The sequence below is a fragment of the Leucopleurus acutus genome (genome assembly GCF_964270905.1).
Source record: "Leucopleurus acutus genome assembly, chromosome: 7".
NCBI lineage: Eukaryota > Metazoa > Chordata > Mammalia > Artiodactyla > Delphinidae > Leucopleurus > Leucopleurus acutus.
The window spans coordinates 69,919,982-69,936,819 of NC_139150.1; the positions used below are offsets into that span (position 1 = coordinate 69,919,982).

Consider the following 16,838-nt stretch of genomic DNA (forward strand, 5'->3'; position numbering starts at 1 on the left):
CGCGGGCCTCTCACTGTTTTGGCCTCTCCCATTGCGGAGCACAGGCTCCGGACGCGCAGGCTCAGCGGCCATGGCTCACGGGCCCAGCCGCTCCGTAGCATGTGGGATCTTCCCGGACCGGGGCACGAACCTGTGTCCCCTGCATTGGCAGGCGGACTCTCAACCACTGCGCCACCAGGGATGCCCCTTGCTGTTTCTTTTTTAAAGAAAAAAAGCAAAACAGGAAGTTTTCTCTAGTAAGAATTTAATGCACAAGGAAAACTCATAAACTGAGTTAATACAAAGTATATATTTATTCTATTAACCACATTGTATACATGCACATAATATTATGTAAATAAAAATAATTTAAATCTTTATAAATAGTGAAATAAATATTAAAATAGATAAATAAATATTTAAGTAGATAAGTAAGTAGATAGATCAGCATGGGCATCTATGAGGGACGAGTGCCTGTAGAGTAGAACATCATGTTGCTTAATATTCCTGAAAACACTTGACAAATTAATTCAATTCAGGGCATGATGAGAGCAGAAATGAGAGTCTTTGACATGGCAGCACAGGTGGAAGTATGGTCTTGTTAGTCACTGAGAATCATTTCGGTGTTGAACCAGGTGTGTGTCATTCCTTCCTCCTGAGTCTTTCTTACAAGTTCGTTGATGAAGAGAAGGATCTCATGACTTCTGCTCTGACAATCTCCCAGGCACAAGGGCTGTACTTCTTGTCTTGCAGATAGACAGTGATTCTGTGGAAGTATTTCCTCACAGCCAGGATGGAGTCCTCCTTCAGCAGGGGAGTCCCTTCCAGCCCCGCCTCCTGCATCAGACAGGCTTGCAGGTCAGTGAGCTGCTGATAAAGTGCAGTGCAGAACTTGTCCAGGAGGGTCTCATCCCAAGCGGCAGCCGAGCCCTCTGTGCTGAAGAGCTGGAAGGTCTGCTGGATCATCTCATGGACGACGGCGATGGCTTGAGCCTTCTGGAACTGGTTGCCTCCAAACGCCTCCTGGGGGAATCCAAAGTCATTTCTGTCCTTCAGGCAGGAGAAGGGGGAGATTCTCCTCATCTGTCGCAGGAGCATGAGGGCCCTCGGGTTAGCCAGGCTGTGGGTCTGAGGCAGGTCGCAGCCCAGAGAGCAGTTAGAGTTGCAGCTGAGCAGCACCAGGGCCAGGAGTAAGGACAAGGTTGGGGACATTGGGGACCCTGCAGATGCTGCCGGCCTGGCTGAGGTGGGGACTCTGTGAACCCTGCTCTCTAGGTTCTCTGAAGACCTTCCTTCAGGCCTGGGTCTTAAATGGGAGTGAATTGGTTTCCATTTTCTGAATGTTCCCTCTTACTTTCTACTTCTGTTTTTGCTTTTCATTTTGCACTCTCCAGATAGGTTAGGGCAGCGTTTCTCAACCACTGTTTTTCATCCTTGCCTCCCCTTCTCCTGCCCACAGAAGCTTTCTAGATATTTTTTTTCCATATGGCCCCCCTATGAAATTTTGATACACAGATATACTGTGTACATCGGTATGTACTCCATGCATATCTCTACTTTATAAATAGAAAAAGAAAGTGAAAAGTTTTTTCTTTTTATTCAAAGCAGTGGTGAGTATGACAAAAATATTTAGGCTAAAAATTAGCTGTAAAAGCTACTGCAATTAATTTAACATTTTGGTTAGGTGTGCAGAATGACTTTTAATGTAATACATTTACTTAATAAATAGGAATGTATCAAAATACATATTCAATAAAAATTTATACAAATACTTCATAAGAATACCAATGTATAGATATATTTAAAAATCTATCAAAACTGCTAAAACCATTGAAAATTTAAATGATTTTCTTAACTTTTATTTTTAACTAATCTTAGTTTTGATTCATATCATAAAATGATTTCTAACTTCACTAGCTGCTAGATATTCCTCTAGATATTGTCAACAACTTTTTCTCTTTAGGACTAGACATAATTATTGATCTCCTAGATAACTTTTTTAGAATTAAATAATAAAATACAACCTATTTGTGCTTAATTCCCGATGCCCACATCACACTGAGGCTCAAACATAAGCAAAATCCGCAAGACAGACAAGGACAGCTCATAAGTAAGCAGAGGGCACCTCTCACATCATGACTTTGAGTCCAGTCATATGATGGAGAGAAAGTCCTGTAATGAAACATCAAGCCACCATAGCTTGTAGCACTGATCCTGCATATTGTGTATCTTCCATGCACTCAATGTCAATGCCTCTCGTCTCATACACAAGAAAACCCAAAGAGAAAAATGAATACAAAGGAATGAGATTTTGCTGGATAGGGTTGAGCTTTGGAGTGCCACCCACCATTGTAGTAGCTAAGATTTGTTCGCACCCCTAACAACTACTGTTTGCACCCGTGGGAGCGATCTGCTCCCAGATGATTTAGGAATCATCATCGATTTGAATCTTTCTCTGTATTTTTGCATTGAATTTCAGATTCCCCAAAGGACTGTCAGAGGTTCCAATCCAAGCCTATTCTTTTCAAACAAAAGAAAACCATCTTTGTAATTAATTGAGAACTGGATAAATGTTGATTGGTATCATGGAAAGAATTCACTTTCAACTCTGATCATGAATTCTTTTATTTTGCAGTGGATGTTCTGTGGCCTCTGCCCCCTCTAATACCGATCTTTCAATAAATAATAGGTATGTGACTATCTGTGGCAAATCAGCTCTGTAGCAACTGGACTCTGTCGTATTCTCTGTGGTATCCTCGGAACCAGGCCCAGTGTAATCACGCAACAGGTAATTTTTTTGTTTTTTTTTTTGCGGTACGTGGGCCTCTCACTGTTTTGGCCTCTCACATTGCGGAGCACAGGCTCCGGACACGCAGGCTCAGCGGCCATGGCTCACGGGCCCAGCCGCTCTGCGGCATGAGGGATCTTCCCAGACTGGGGCACGAACCCGTGTCCCCTGCATCGGCAGGCGGACTCTCAACCACTGCGCCACCAGGGAAGCCCGAACAGGTACTTTTAACGAAAGCAGTTTCTCAGATGGTCTCCTCCCACTGGAAGGCAGTTACGAATGACCAAGCTATTTTCCTTTGTCACCGTCGTATTTGCTGGGATTATAATAGACAGTGGCTGGTATTCCCACTCTACTCCTACTGGTATCAGTCATGCCTACTGAGTTTGTTGCTAAAACCACTAGGATTCTCTTTCCTTTAAGGAGCCTATGGCTCTGGGGATTCAAGTTGTAAGAGCAGCACAATTTTCAGCCGTTGCCCGGCACTCTATTAAACTCAGGAAGATGGCCTCGTCGCTAATTTGTCCTCTACTAGGTCATGACAGAAAATAACCAGCTTGATGTCACATACAGAGCCATGTATCTGAACTCAAAGTCTCCCTGATTCACACAGGTCACAGCAACCAGACAATTAACCATGTTACTCTTCGGTGGATCTTTACGGATGTGGCAATGACTACCTATATCCTGAGATTCCTTGGAGACTCCTCACAAAGACTCATGAATGATCCTTTTCCTCCTGTGTCTTCTATCCCTTTCAAGGGACGATGGGGTCCATTTCAGTTTGATTTCCAAATTTTGACACATAATAATTAAAGCATTACTGCAGGTTGGAAATCAAGAGTTTGGATTCTGAGTCCTCGGTCTGCTCTTTTGGCCTGGTAAATGGCTCATTCTTCTTTATTTACATGAATATATTCTCTCTTCTGGATGCCAAGACATGTAGCCTTCAATGCCCTTTCTGGTCTGAATGTTTCCGTCCCCACAAAATTCATATTTGGAAGTCCTAACCCCCAAAGTGATGGTATCAGGTGGCGGGCCCTTTGGGACTTGATTAGGGTGTGAAGATGGAGGCCTCACGATGGAATCAGTGCCCTTATCAACGAGGTCAGAGATAAATGCCTCCCTCACCTGCTGTATGATGATACAAGGAGAACTCTGCAGTGTGAGACCTGAAGCAGGCTTTCACCAGAAGTGGAGCGTTTCTGTATTGTAAATAAGTTCATTTGTATCATTTTTTTTAGATTCCACATATAAATGATATTTCTCTTTCTCTGTGGGTCAGATTGTTTTTTAATGAAGTGTGTGCAAGCAAGAACATTAGTTTTTCCCCTCCACCCCACCCAGAACTTCATTAGGACAAATAGTGTAAAGATGAAAAGTGGTCTTATGCACTGAACTTGTCTCCTCGTCTATTAATCATCCAATAATTTCCCAACTTCTTTGCAGTGAGATTTCCACAAGGATAAATCCAGGCCATGTAATGTGAGCAGAAGTGCTCTTGCCCTGTATAGTCCTGGCCCTTGAAAACGTCCCATGTGATGCACCAGACTTTTTCCCTTTACCACTGAATGGAATAGACTCAAATACTGCAGAAAAATTTGCAGTCACCTGTTGATGATGGAAAAATCCACAAAACAGGGGGTACCCATGTCCCCGAATCACTCTTTGGAGAGCAACTTAGAACATCCATCTGATCAGGAATGCCTGCCTTGTGTTCTTATACCAGGGAAAGATAAGATTCTATTATGATCAAATTCCTGACAGCATTCTCTTTACCCGTTACAGCAGTCAGCATTAAGTTAACTGACAAATATCTTTAACACCACACTATCCAAAAAACCTTTCTATACTTCATGTGTTGAAAATAGGAAATACCTCTCCCAAAACTTAAGTAATCTTTTAAATTACGTTATAAAATTATTTATACAAGAAAAGAGATTGTGTTCTGTCAAAACCTTTTTTAAAATCATGATTTTCTTTTCAGACATTTTTCAGCCTGTGAGGAAACACAAGTCGAGATTGCTTTGGACTTGAACACTAATGTAATTGAATGAGAAGTGTCACGAGTATAAAAAATATTCTGTATTTGTTGACATTTCTTTGAGGATTCTTACATAAGGGAAAGGCACCTTTTAATTTCCACTCTGACAACCTCCCAGGCACAGGGGCTGTATTCCTTTGCCTTCAGATAGACATGGATTCCATGGAAATACTCCCGGGCAGCACGTCCCAAATCTCGACAATCCAGATTGTCTTTTTTCATCTGCTCCAGTCGGTGCAGCCTCAGATGAAGGCTAGAGAGAAGTTTATCGAGGAGGGTGTTGTTCCAGGCAGCACGGCTGTCCTCCGTGGTGAAGAGGTTGAAGATCTGCTGGAGCATCAGATGGTGGTGACAGGTGCCTTGAGTCACCTGGATTGGGGTGATATTCTCTCTTTTCCAAGGAAATTTGAAGTCGGTTCTGTCCTTTAGGCACCACTGAGAGGGGATCCTTTGCATCTGTTCCAAATGTTGGAAGACGTCCTTGTTTTCCTGGCTATGGCTTCTAGGCAAGTTCCAGCCAAGAGAGTAAGCAGGGATAGAGCAGAGCAGCACTCCTGCCACTAGCAAATAGATCTGGGCCATTAAGAATGAGTGATTCACTAGATGGCCGCCAGGAGAGGCGTGGGCACCGCCAAACAATTGGAGGGAAGCTTCCTTCCCTGGAACTGTGGACAGCGTCCTTCCCTAGGCGGCCGGTAGAGGGCGCAGGGTTTGTTTGGGAAACGCCGACGATTAAGTTTGCCTTCTGCAGCTGTCTCCTGCAGCTCGAGAGACAGGGCGAAAAGTAGTCCCTGCGGCTGCTTTAATAATCAGCATAGTGCGCGAAACACCTTGGTTTTCTCGGTGCTGTGTGTTGAAGAGGAAGCCTTGTGGCGGCCTCGCCAGAGAATTTTTGTCTGGCTGGCAACAAGAACTTTGCATTTTCAGGCTTCCCCTGAGTTTTGCGCTTTATTTTCTCACAGAAACTTGAGCGAGGCAATTTTTGGGAAAGAAGCCTTTTTCTGAGCGGTCTGAGGTGGGGAATCAGAGCGATCCCCAGCCGCAGAGAAAGGGGAGCCGATTTTTCCGATTCGGGCTCGTTTCTGGCGCGAGACAGCGAAGGCCCAGAGAAAGGGGAAGGCGGCGGCGGCGATGGGACGACAGGACGGTGTTGGGGACGCCCTGAGGGGTGAGTCGGGGCGCGGCCACCACCGGGGCCGAGGACGCGGGAGCTGAGCGCCCCTGTAGATTCTCTGGGACTTCATGGAGTCTTTCAAGGATACAGCGTTAAAGTGAGGGAGAAAGTATTGAATATCTGACAAGTAGGAATATTAAAAAAATTCACAGCCTTTTTTTACATTTTAAAATTAATTTTATATTTAACCTAATTCATATATTTAAATTAAATATTTTAAATGTTTGATATTTTTATAAATTTATGTTAAAATATTTTCAATATTAAGCATAGAATATTAAAATATATTTTCATATTAAAATATAGCATTTTATTAAACTTTATTTAAACTATATTGTCTTTATACTAAAGTAAGTATTTCATATAATTAATTATTTGTTTATTTATTTTAGGCTGGGTTTATTTATTTTAGGCTGGGTTCAGTCTTCATTGCGGTGTGCAGGCTTCTCATTGTGGTGGCTTCTCTTGCTGAGGAGCACAGGCTCTAGGTGCGCAGGCTTCAGTAGTCGTGGCTCGCGGGTTCCAGAGCACAGGCTCAGTAGTAGCAGCACATGGACTTAGTTGCTCCTTGGCATGTGGGATCTTCCTAGACCAGGGCTCGAACTCGTGTCCCCTGAGTTGGCAGGCGGATTCTTAACCACTGCGCCACCGGCAAAGCCCCGAGTATTTAATATAGTTTTACTTTTCTATCTTTAATGGAAGCCAACTCATTAATATTGTCAAGATTACTTTTTTGCTTGTTTTTAATTGAGGGAATTACCATGTTTGACAATTTCTAATGACCCCGTGATAGTCTTAACTGATTTTTAACTCATGTTCCTGAAATGTCTTTCCAGGACCTCACCTTGACTATAAGGTTAGAAAGAAGAGTTGGTGTGTACAAGCAATTGAGGACGTTTAGCAGGTCAGACTTTTTCATTTTTCTTTAGTAAGAATTTTATACACTAAGTGGAATTTGCCCAGATTTCATTTACATCATGAAGGCTTACTTTGTAAGACTGTCAGGGCCATGCAAATGGAGGTCAGCTTCATTTCTTTACTTAAAAGTTTTATATTTTGTTCCTCGTGCATATTTTGGGATTAAGTTTCATTTTAAACTATTGCATTAAAACATCCTTTATCTTGATGACTTAGATTTGGTGCCTTCTTACCATTCGTGCTTAAGAGAAGTACTAGCTTAACGTTGCCCTAATGCTAACCCAGGAAATAGCTTTTGAATTAGAGTATTGTGCTGTTCCATGGCTGAAAATCTAGGAATGCTTTAATTCTCATCATCTCTCCCCCATATATATATTTCTTACCATTTTCCTGGTCTCTACAACATTATTTTAATGTCTTTTTTTAAAGGAAGGAAAAACCCTTTTGACTGCCTTCTGATTTTCTCAACTCACACCCCCTTGGCTATGGTAACCACAAATCTGATCATTTTCTCTGAGGTTATGTTTGTTTTTAAGGTATAATTTAATCTGTGTCTTAAAAATTAACACCAGAGGTGGTCTGAAACAAAATAAGGTGAGGAAAAGGACTATTTATCTCGTTTATACTAGTCACAGAGCAGCCTTTTTTTTTTTTTCTTTTTTTTTTGTGGGAGGAGGTCAAAACACTTTCTTAGATGCTGCAAAGAGCTTCAGGTGCCGTAGGATTTCTCTCCTTAATGTACGGGGCACTGCTCTAAGGGTGGAGACTAGGTCTCTACTCCTTCGGAGGCCTACAGGCAATCCTTCTCCTAGAGTTTGCATTTGGGGGCCTCAACATGCAGACCCCTGAGTATTAAGGAACCTGTAGTCAGAGCTTCTCTTGGCTGGGCTGAGGGTGGACTATACAGGTTACCATTTGTTATATTAATACAAAAGGCTGCTATCATTCACTCTGTTCAAATTCTCAGCCTGTACTTTGCAAACTTTATTTTATTTGATCTAGGCAATGTCTTGTGTGACCACAACTAAAGTTGTCTCCATTTTTTAAAAGAGGAAATGAAAATCTGATGTCATTTAAATTCAGGAGCCCCAGATTTTTGTCAGAGTGGAGCCTTCTGCTGCTCCCAGGCCCTCGTCTTCATCAGCTCTGAGCACTGGCCCTCAGCTGCACTGAGCACGTGGTGCTTCCTTCATCCTAATCCTGCCTCTAAAGTCTGTCCTCCCTGCTCCCTGGAGGGCAGTCACCATCCCTGCCTCACTTTCCTGGAATCCACATTGCCAAGCGCATTGTCACATATATACGCAGTCAGAACATTTCTGGTGATAGAATGAAGAGAACTGCATGAATTCACCCTTGCTGTTCATTTTTATGTCACCATTATCTGTAAACTTTCAGAAAATGTGAGCTATGGTCCTGTAAAGAAATGTGGAAGAATTTAAATCTGATGTATGAGTCCCTTTAGAGGAGAATGCAGAGAGGTGAGGCTAGTTGTATTTTGGTGCAATTTAAGAAGTGGCAAAATAGAGTACAGGGTCAAACCTCTAAGTATTCGTATTAGAACTGAAAAAGAGATATATTGAGACTCAGGTTTTTATTTCAACCTTGGGTCTCATTTAGATGAATACATCCTATTGGATTGATACTCTTTCATGGTCCAGGAGTGTGTTTAATTTCCAGTGTAATAAAAGAATTGAAGTTGTGACATTCTATGTTGCCCATAAATGGCTTATTTAAGAATCTCATTTGCAGGCAGGTACTCAGAGCAGCTGGATACAGGCTCCCACAGCCAGACACCTGCATCACCAGGCTCATCGGGGCCTGCCACCCTCCTCACTGAGGACACCCAGGATGATGTTCTCCAGCCCTGTCTGCACCCTTAGCTGTCACCTGGCCCAGAACCACAGGCTGCCAAAGCAGGAGACCCTCACAGTCCTGCCCCTAACAGGGAGAATCTTCTTTGTTTTCCTGCCTGAAGGACAAGGAGGTTTTCAGGTCCCATCAGCACCAGTTTGCTGACAGCCAACTGGATCAGGGAAAGCATCTGCAAGAGCAGTTGGTAAGCTGGCATCCCAGGGGTCTGCAGGAGTTTGCCAAGTAATTACATGCTGGTCAAGTTTGGCCATGTGTGGAGATCATCTAGGGTAGCAGGTAAATATGAGGGTTTGGAGCTAATGACATTTGTTTGGAGATGTGACCCTGGGTAAAGACATGCATATGGAAGTCAACAGTCATAGAGAGGACGTTTGGAACTATTTGGGAGGTTGAGACTATATGTGCAGAGAGGATGAAGTGTGGGACTAGCATAGATCTTTGAGGAACACCAATTCCCTAAGATGAGAGTGTGGAGTCAACAAAGGAAGGAGAGAAGGAGGGGCAGAAAAGCAGAGGACGGTGGTGACAGGGAGACCAGATGAGCGTCAGACTTTAAAATGGCGGGTATAATAACAAGTATCTGATGCTTCGGACATGTCAGCCAAGGCTGCTTCACGTTGATCTCTAACCTCAGTAAGATGTAGCTTATTGGCAATATCTTATGACCTAGTAAGTATGTTAAGAAATTAATCTCAATTTTCAAGATATTTTTTTCCTCTCATTTGTTTTAAGCAAGGGTCTTAGAAGACCCTTAAGGCTTCATAGATAAAGCATTCAGCTTTATATATATAATCAGGGTTTTTCATTGGAGAGTTTTATTCACTACTTCAAAATGTCATCTTATATGGATAAATTGCATAAAAATTTGTAATCTGCATCAAAATGCTTTTAATTTCAGCATGATGTAAATTTAAATTTAATATATTACTTTCTACTTAATATTGATAAATATCTTCTGTGCCAATGCACTGGCTGCATTTTGTTTTGATGCCCACTAGAGATCCATGGGTATTTGCAATCTAGTGTTTGGTACATCTGTGAGAATATTGCATTTGCTCGTAGAATTTAAAAATGTGTTTGTATGCTTTGCACAATACTTAAAAAGATGATCCTATTTTAATTCACAGAGGTAGAATTTTTGCATAACAAAATTATGAGCTCAGTAAGGCACAAATATGGCATTATATCAATATCTTCTGGGGACCTCCCTGGCGGTCCAGTGGTTAAGACTTCTCCTTCCAATGCAGGGGGCGTGAGTTCGATCCCTCGTTGGGAAGGTAAGATCCCACATGCCTCAGGACCACAAAACCCAAACATAAAAAAAAAACAAGCAATATTGTAACAAATTCAACAAAGACTTTAAAAATTGTCCACATCAAAAAAAATCTTAAAAAACTATGTATCTTTTGAGTGGACATGAAATAATTGCTTTTACTCCTTTGTGCATACCTGTCACAATAACAACTATCATTGCTATGTTTAATATGTCCCTGGTGCTTAAAATAATCTGCTCACTTAAGATAAGTTTATGACTTGTTATATTCTCATGATATAGAGCATATAACATGCGATGGTATGTTGAATGGAATATAGTAGTCTCATTATCCCTATTCTAATGCTGAGAAAACTGTACTGTAGGAAAAAGAAAACAATTGCCCTAAATCATGCATGAAGCCGAAGGAAGACTAAGGAGATGCCGAGCTAACAAATTTACTGGTCACCTGAGAAGACGAGAGTAACCCACAAGAGAAGATGCAGCAAGACTGTCATTTTCAAACACTTTTACTGACACAACTATGTTAAGCTTATTACACTTATCACTTTTATTAACAACTCTGAGGACCAATGATGTCCCTAACAGTGTGCAGGTTACTGGGTGGGAATAAGAAGTGTAGCTGGAGAGTGAGCTGAGTGCTACGGTACCTGATGTAGATGGAGATCTCTTTCCTAAGCCTGATAAGACTATGCAGTTCCACTCCCAGGTTTGCTACGACCCTATACTGCTCTGCCTCCCCTTTGGCCTCCTCTTGTCCCTGGTTGCTCAACCACAAACATGGCCAGGAGTTCTGCATCCCTGCTGCTGCAGAGCCTGTCCCATGAGAAAGGAAAGGCGAAAAGTCCTCAGCTGTACACTTTCATTAAGGCTAAATTGAGAACTGGGGAGCTGAGCTGCTTTGCCCAGCCTTCATCAGGACGCAAGAAGGCCTTGGAGTTAGATGAAAGTTATTCTCCATCAAAATATTTGGGGTCCTCTGGTTTGTTCCATTTCCTTCTGAACTTGAGACCTCAGGAATGCCAAATTCCAGTGCTGTTTTGGGGAATATGTGAAGTTTCTTGTCTCTGTTCCTAGAGGCTGATTGGGACATTTGGGAATCTATGTGCCTGTGTAACCCGAAACATTCCAACCCACGGCTGTTTACAGATCAGTATCATGATGGAGAAGGGGAAGGACTGGGAAGTCCAGTTCCTGAGACTCGTTCTTTAATGGATTTTCTCAATTTGTAAAGCCCCTCAGCATTTGTCAAATTCCTATGCTTTTGTATTTGCTTTGTGAAGGGCTGTATTCATCATGACACAAATGAAGGTGGCTGAGATGGTAGAGGGCGTGCAAGGCCACTGTCAGACTCTCTCCCTAACCTTCCTCTGCCTCAAACACTCAAAGTCAGCTCTCAATCAGAACTGGAGAACCTCTTCCTTTCCTTAAACCCAGTTTCTGGACTACTGCATCCTTCCCCCAAATGCAGCAGAGACAAAAGAAAACACTCTTTTAGAAGAAACGATTTACTTGTGAAGAATGAACTTTGCTGTTTTTGAGAGAGACCATTTTGTTTTCAGAAGATGCCTTACCCCAAGGCTTCCTTCCATAATCTGTTCCCAGTGGGACTCCCTCGTGTCAACCTCTTGCTGGACTAGGACCCTGGAATTCCACAGGGCCAGCTAGCAAGAGGGATGCCTGAGATGACAGAAGATATGAATCACCTTTCTGAAGAGAGGGTGGGGCTGGTGTCACATGAGTGCCTTTCAGGTGAGCTCTGCAAACCCAAAATAGGAGCCTGGGTGTGTCTAGGGAGAGTGGAAGCAAAGAGAGAGTGGAACATGCTGAGCAGACTGTTCTACTGGGAAGAGATTCTTTCAAGATTAATGCCCAGGAACTAGAATTCGAGGTCAGAGGTTCAATGACACTAATAGTAAGGTCCATATGTGTAGAGCGGTGTCATTTCAAAGCTCTTTCACACACATTGCCCCAGGCAATCATCACAACAATCCTGGGACTCTCCCAGACACAGACTATGAAACTTAGGGAGGTTAAGTTGTCTGAGTCATTATCCAAAATTTTGCCCCCAAAACAGTCATTGTTCCACCACGTCTCACACTGTCACTTGATGGGTAAGTGCCATGGCCCAGCTTTCACATGGACGAGCAGAGCCTGGGTTAGAAGTGTCCCAGGTCCTGACTTCTTTGCTTTCTAGCTCTGAGTGTCTCCTCTGGGGGGCCATTATTTTCTGAGAGTACAGGCTCTAGGAGGTGACATTGCCAGCAATTATAGACCTGGGACTGTATGGAGAAGAGAACTAAGATCAAACCCGGGAGAGCCCAGGATTAGAGAGCAGAACCTTACCTTTCATAGCTCCTGCTTTTTTCTTCCTGCTCTGCGTTGCTGCTGAAAGCCCCCAAAATGAAAGAGTTCACAAGCTATTTTGTGCCTTTCTCATACTAAAGAAGCAACAAACATTATTAATGAAAAATGTGACTTTTTACATTATTTGAGGTCTCTGTTATTTCCATATTATTCATTTTTAAAGTGGATCCAAGTATTTTCTACTGATCCTTCTTTCTCAAAGAATTTTTACTAATTCCCAGAATATCTTTCAGAAGTAGAATACACAAGGACTTCCCTGGTGGCAGAGTGGTTAAGAATCCGCCTGCCAATGCAGGGGACACGAGTTCAAGCCGTGGTCCGGGAAGATCCCACAAGCCGCGGAGCAACTAAACTTGTGTGCCACAACTACTGAAGCCCGCGTGCCTAGAGTCCATGCTTCGTGACAAGAGAAGCCACCGCAATGAGAAGCCTGCGCACCGCAAGTAAGAATAGCCCCCACTCGCTGCAACGAAGACCCAATGCAGCCAAAAATAAAATGTAAATAAATAAATAAATTTATTGTTTTGAAAAAAAAGAAGTATAATACACAGAAATTGCAAGTATCTTCAACATACAGCACAGGGAAATTTCACACACTGAATACATTGTGAAACTAGCACCCAAGTTAAACGTAATAGATTTTGCCCAGGACCTAGCATGTTTCTTATGTTGCTTTCCAGTTGCTACCTCAGAGCAGCTCTCCTTCTCCTCCCCGATGGTAGCCACTCTGTGACTCTAACAGTCCTGATTATTTCTGACAGACACACTTTTATGCCTCTTGTGTATATTTACTCACTGTATCCTGAGAATAATCCTATGAAAAAATACTACTACTGTCCCCATATTAAAGGTGAGGAAACTAGGGAGCTTAGTGATTGTGTTATTTGTCAAGGTCACACTGCTATTAATAGCAGAGCTGGGATCCAGTGCCATGAACCCTGGCTCCTTCTCATAGAGGTTTTGAAAATCCTAGAACTCTCCTTTCACTTGTGCTCTCTTCCTGTGGCTTTCACTCTAACAGAAACCTTGAAGCTGGAAACCTGCACAGAACCAGAGCAGCTGTGTAGCTGGTCAGTGAGGTGGAGGGTCTGAAGTTATGTGTAAGGGATGAATGGTTCAGTAAAGCAGGACCGGGGAGAAGGTGAGAGGAAGGTGCCAGGATTGGCCAGTCAACACCATATGTCACCAGCTTCCCTCGAGGAGATGACTCCTTCCCACAGGTATTTGCACCGACCACTCTTTCCTTTTGGTATAAATCAGTTACACCTATGACATCAGGACTAACCATTCTCCATAATTTTCAGGACTACCCTCAATTCCATGGAATTCCACCTTTTGACAAGCATTTCCTGAAATGAAAGTGGTAGGACTGTTCCAAAGGACAAAATGGACCAATACTAGTCTGAAATAAATTTACACAGAAAAAGATAAGAATGTAGGTTTCAGAACTTAAAAAACTCAAGAAGTTTTCTCTCATAAGAATTTAATAAATAAAACAAAATGCAAATTTAATGAAATGGAAAGGTGAATATTTTCTAAATTTTAATACAATGTAAGTATAAATATATTGATATGAAAATATAAAAATAAGATACATAAATATATAAATAAACAAATAAACAGAATAAATAAATAACAGGGTAGTCATTGCTTAGGGACTGATCCCCTGAAGCTGAATAATTTTAACATATACTTGCTTATCTCTACTGACAAAGTATTCGCTGAATTAATACAATAAATTCTGTGATTAAAGTTGAAATAAGAGCCTTCTGAAATGACTAAAGACATGTGTGCAAGGGTGATAGGGCATCTTAGTCAATGAGAATCATTTCAAGGTGACCCCAGGTCTCCATGCATAATTCTTATCCTTTCTTGCAAGTTGGTTGATGAAGACAAGGATCTCATGATTTCCACTCTGACAATTTCCCAGGCACAGTCACTGTATTTCTTCTCTTTCAGGTAGAGGTGGATTCCCTGGAAGTACCTCTTCACGGCCAGTGTAGGGCCCGTCACTCCCAGGGCAGTTTCTTCATCTCCCATCGCCTGCACCAAGCAGGCGTCCAGGTCCTCCAGCTGCTGATGGAGTCCAGTGCGGAGTTTGTCCAGGAGGGAGGTGTCCCAGGCGGCAGGGGAGCGCTCTGTGTGGAAGAGGCGGAAGACCTGCTGGAGCATCTTGTGGAGGACAGAGGTGGCCTGGGCCTTCGGGAGCTGGCTGCCATCCACCAGGTCCTGGGGGAAACCGAAGTCTTTTCTGTCCTTCAGACAGAAATGAGGGGAGATTCTCCGCATCTGGCCCAGAAGCATGAAGTTCTTCCTGCTAATCCGCACGTGGTTCTGAGACAGGTCGCAGCCCAGAGATCCACCAGGGCCGTAGCTGACCACCACCAGGGCGGTCAGTAGAGAGAGCACGAAGGCCATGGGGCAAATGAGGCTGCTGCTGGCCTGGCTGAGACGGGCGTCCGGGGGAACCTTGGGGGTAGGTTGTGTGATGACATTCTTTCTAAGCTAGGCCATTAAATAGGGAACACAGTAATTTTCATTTTCTAAACATTTCTATACACTTTTACTTCCGTTTTTTGATTTTCACTTATATCTTCTCAGTATGGTCTATGAAGATGTCATCATTCTAAACTATTAATTTTGCAAGAAGTTTAATTTTCCCAGTAATTTCAGATGTGCCCATCCAAATGGATATTTATTAATGAAATGAGAAAAGTTTTCGTCTTAAAGTCAGAAGTGATGTAGGTTTGTAAATACGCACATTCTATATCTCTTTCATGCATAAATGTTGGTCTTCTCTGTTCCAGGAACAAATTTTTAGCCCTGATCTTAGGTTCCATTTTTACCTCTTAGTTTACCTAGGAAGGCAGGCTCTCTCAGCCATATGCCTTCTGTATTTGCTTAGGGATTTACCAGATCACTCTGGCATAAGCTGTTTGAAACAAAAGATGGGTTTTGTTTAGTGTTTGATTTAGAGAAGAGGCTGATTATTATGAGTCCATGAGCTTCTCCCATGTTTCCTTTCCTTCTAGAACATGTTCCTTCATGTCCATGTGGTCATGCTTCAGGGGACCACGAGGTGAGGACTATTATAGATATTGTCCTTTCTTTCCACCATTTTCTTACTGGAGACCTATAGTCCTCCACAGGCTGGGCCAGTACCCCCACCAGGAATCCTGGTTCTTTTCAGGAGAATATGGGTGTGGAGATCCTAATTCCAAGACAATTGTATTTCCCCAGCAGCACCTCAGTCACAAGGGAGAGATCACATCTAGTTACACCCTCTCCTCTAGAGTGACAGAGTCCCCTTCCTAACCTGGACTCCCACCCTGAGGGCAGGCTCACCACATCCCGAGGACTTTACAATCTCCTATCTGGGGAGGGGCTTGTTTATTTGTTGGGAAAATAATTCATCTTCCAGGACCCTCACCCTTGCCCCCGGAGTGTTTGTGTGAAGGACCCTAGTCCTCAGTGGTGACCTCCTCCCCTCCTGACCCATGTCCTCAGGTATCAGAAGTGTCAGCAGCCCTCAGACGCTGAGAGCAAAAGTGTGTTTTCTCTAAGGTGGTGGAGGAGTTACCCAATTCTAATCATTTTACCCTGAGTAGACACATAATTTTTATTTTGCCAAATACAAATTTTATTATTCAACTCTTTTACTAAAACTAGTCAACACTTGTTATGCTCAAAGTTTCTGAGCTGGGGGCAGAGAATTCAGGGACGGTGTTGTCTCTCGTTAAAGCTTATGTCACAGAAACCAGTGAGGTTCAGTTGTTCATTCAGTCAGTTGATGCCAGTGGGCTTCTCCCTTCCTCTGTCTCTGTCTCCCTCTGAGAATGCAGGGCAGCGAGGCCCAGGATTAGGTCAGAGAGAAATCGCCTTCTTTCCTTTACTTGTGTGTAATTTTTCATTTAAAGTTTTTGTCACTTATATTCACTTAGTGACTTATTGGACAAGATTTGTCTCGCTGCTCCTGCATTAGTTCTAATTCATGATGAGGTAAGAACAATAAAGGGAGGTAAAGAAAGGCAAAGGGGCTCCAGTCTCTATCATTTTCAAACTTTAGATTTTTTGTTTATCACTGCAACTGTCCTAGAAAGTAAAAGTCGACAGCTGTCTTGTGGGCATAAAGAAAACAAATGTGAGTCTGAATGTCATGAATGTGAAAGAAGGGAAGTGATTTCCCCCGACACAATGCCGGATTCTAATTTAGCTAACTTGAGTGCAGCACAGTTGGAGAGGAGGCTACGTCAGAGGAGAAGGATGAGGCCAATGTGAAAAACAGAAAGACAGGAACATGGTTGCTTCTGCCAGAAGCTCAGAAAAGACCAAGTCCTGGGTCAGTTGACGGCCTTCAGCTTCGCAAGACCAGCTCCCTCGTTTTTCTTTCATTTAATCCATGAATGATCAGTTTTGAGGAGAG

The 16,838-nt window shown here is 42.8% G+C and overlaps 3 protein-coding genes and 1 long non-coding RNA gene across 4 annotated transcripts; 1 reads left to right on the top strand and 3 right to left on the bottom strand.

The window, feature by feature from the left end:
- Positions 1–645: 645 nt before the first annotated feature.
- LOC309963682 (interferon alpha-1-like) lies at positions 646–1,191 on the bottom strand (the record flags this gene model as incomplete). The annotated part of the gene is made up of 1 exon (XM_082842198.1): positions 646–1,191. The coding sequence occupies one exon, from the start codon at positions 1,189–1,191 to the stop codon at positions 646–648; it is 546 nt and encodes a 181-aa protein (XP_082698324.1).
- Positions 1,192–4,880: 3,689 nt separating this feature from the next.
- LOC309963755 (interferon alpha-13-like) lies at positions 4,881–5,393 on the bottom strand (the record flags this gene model as incomplete). Its single annotated transcript, XM_082842296.1, has 1 exon — positions 4,881–5,393. One exon carries the CDS (start codon positions 5,391–5,393, stop codon positions 4,881–4,883), a length of 513 nt encoding a protein of 170 aa, XP_082698422.1.
- A 325-nt stretch (positions 5,394–5,718) lies between these two features.
- LOC309963878 lies at positions 5,719–7,384 on the top strand. Its single transcript, XR_014326314.1, has 3 exons — positions 5,719–5,979; positions 6,822–6,889; positions 7,333–7,384. It is a non-coding gene; the product is annotated as an uncharacterized lncRNA (long non-coding RNA).
- A 6,658-nt stretch (positions 7,385–14,042) lies between these two features.
- LOC309964548 (interferon omega-1-like) lies at positions 14,043–14,833 on the bottom strand (the record flags this gene model as incomplete). Its single annotated transcript, XM_082843679.1, has 1 exon — positions 14,043–14,833. One exon carries the CDS (start codon positions 14,831–14,833, stop codon positions 14,246–14,248), a length of 588 nt encoding a protein of 195 aa, XP_082699805.1. The 3' UTR covers positions 14,043–14,245.
- Positions 14,834–16,838: the final 2,005 nt, after the last annotated feature.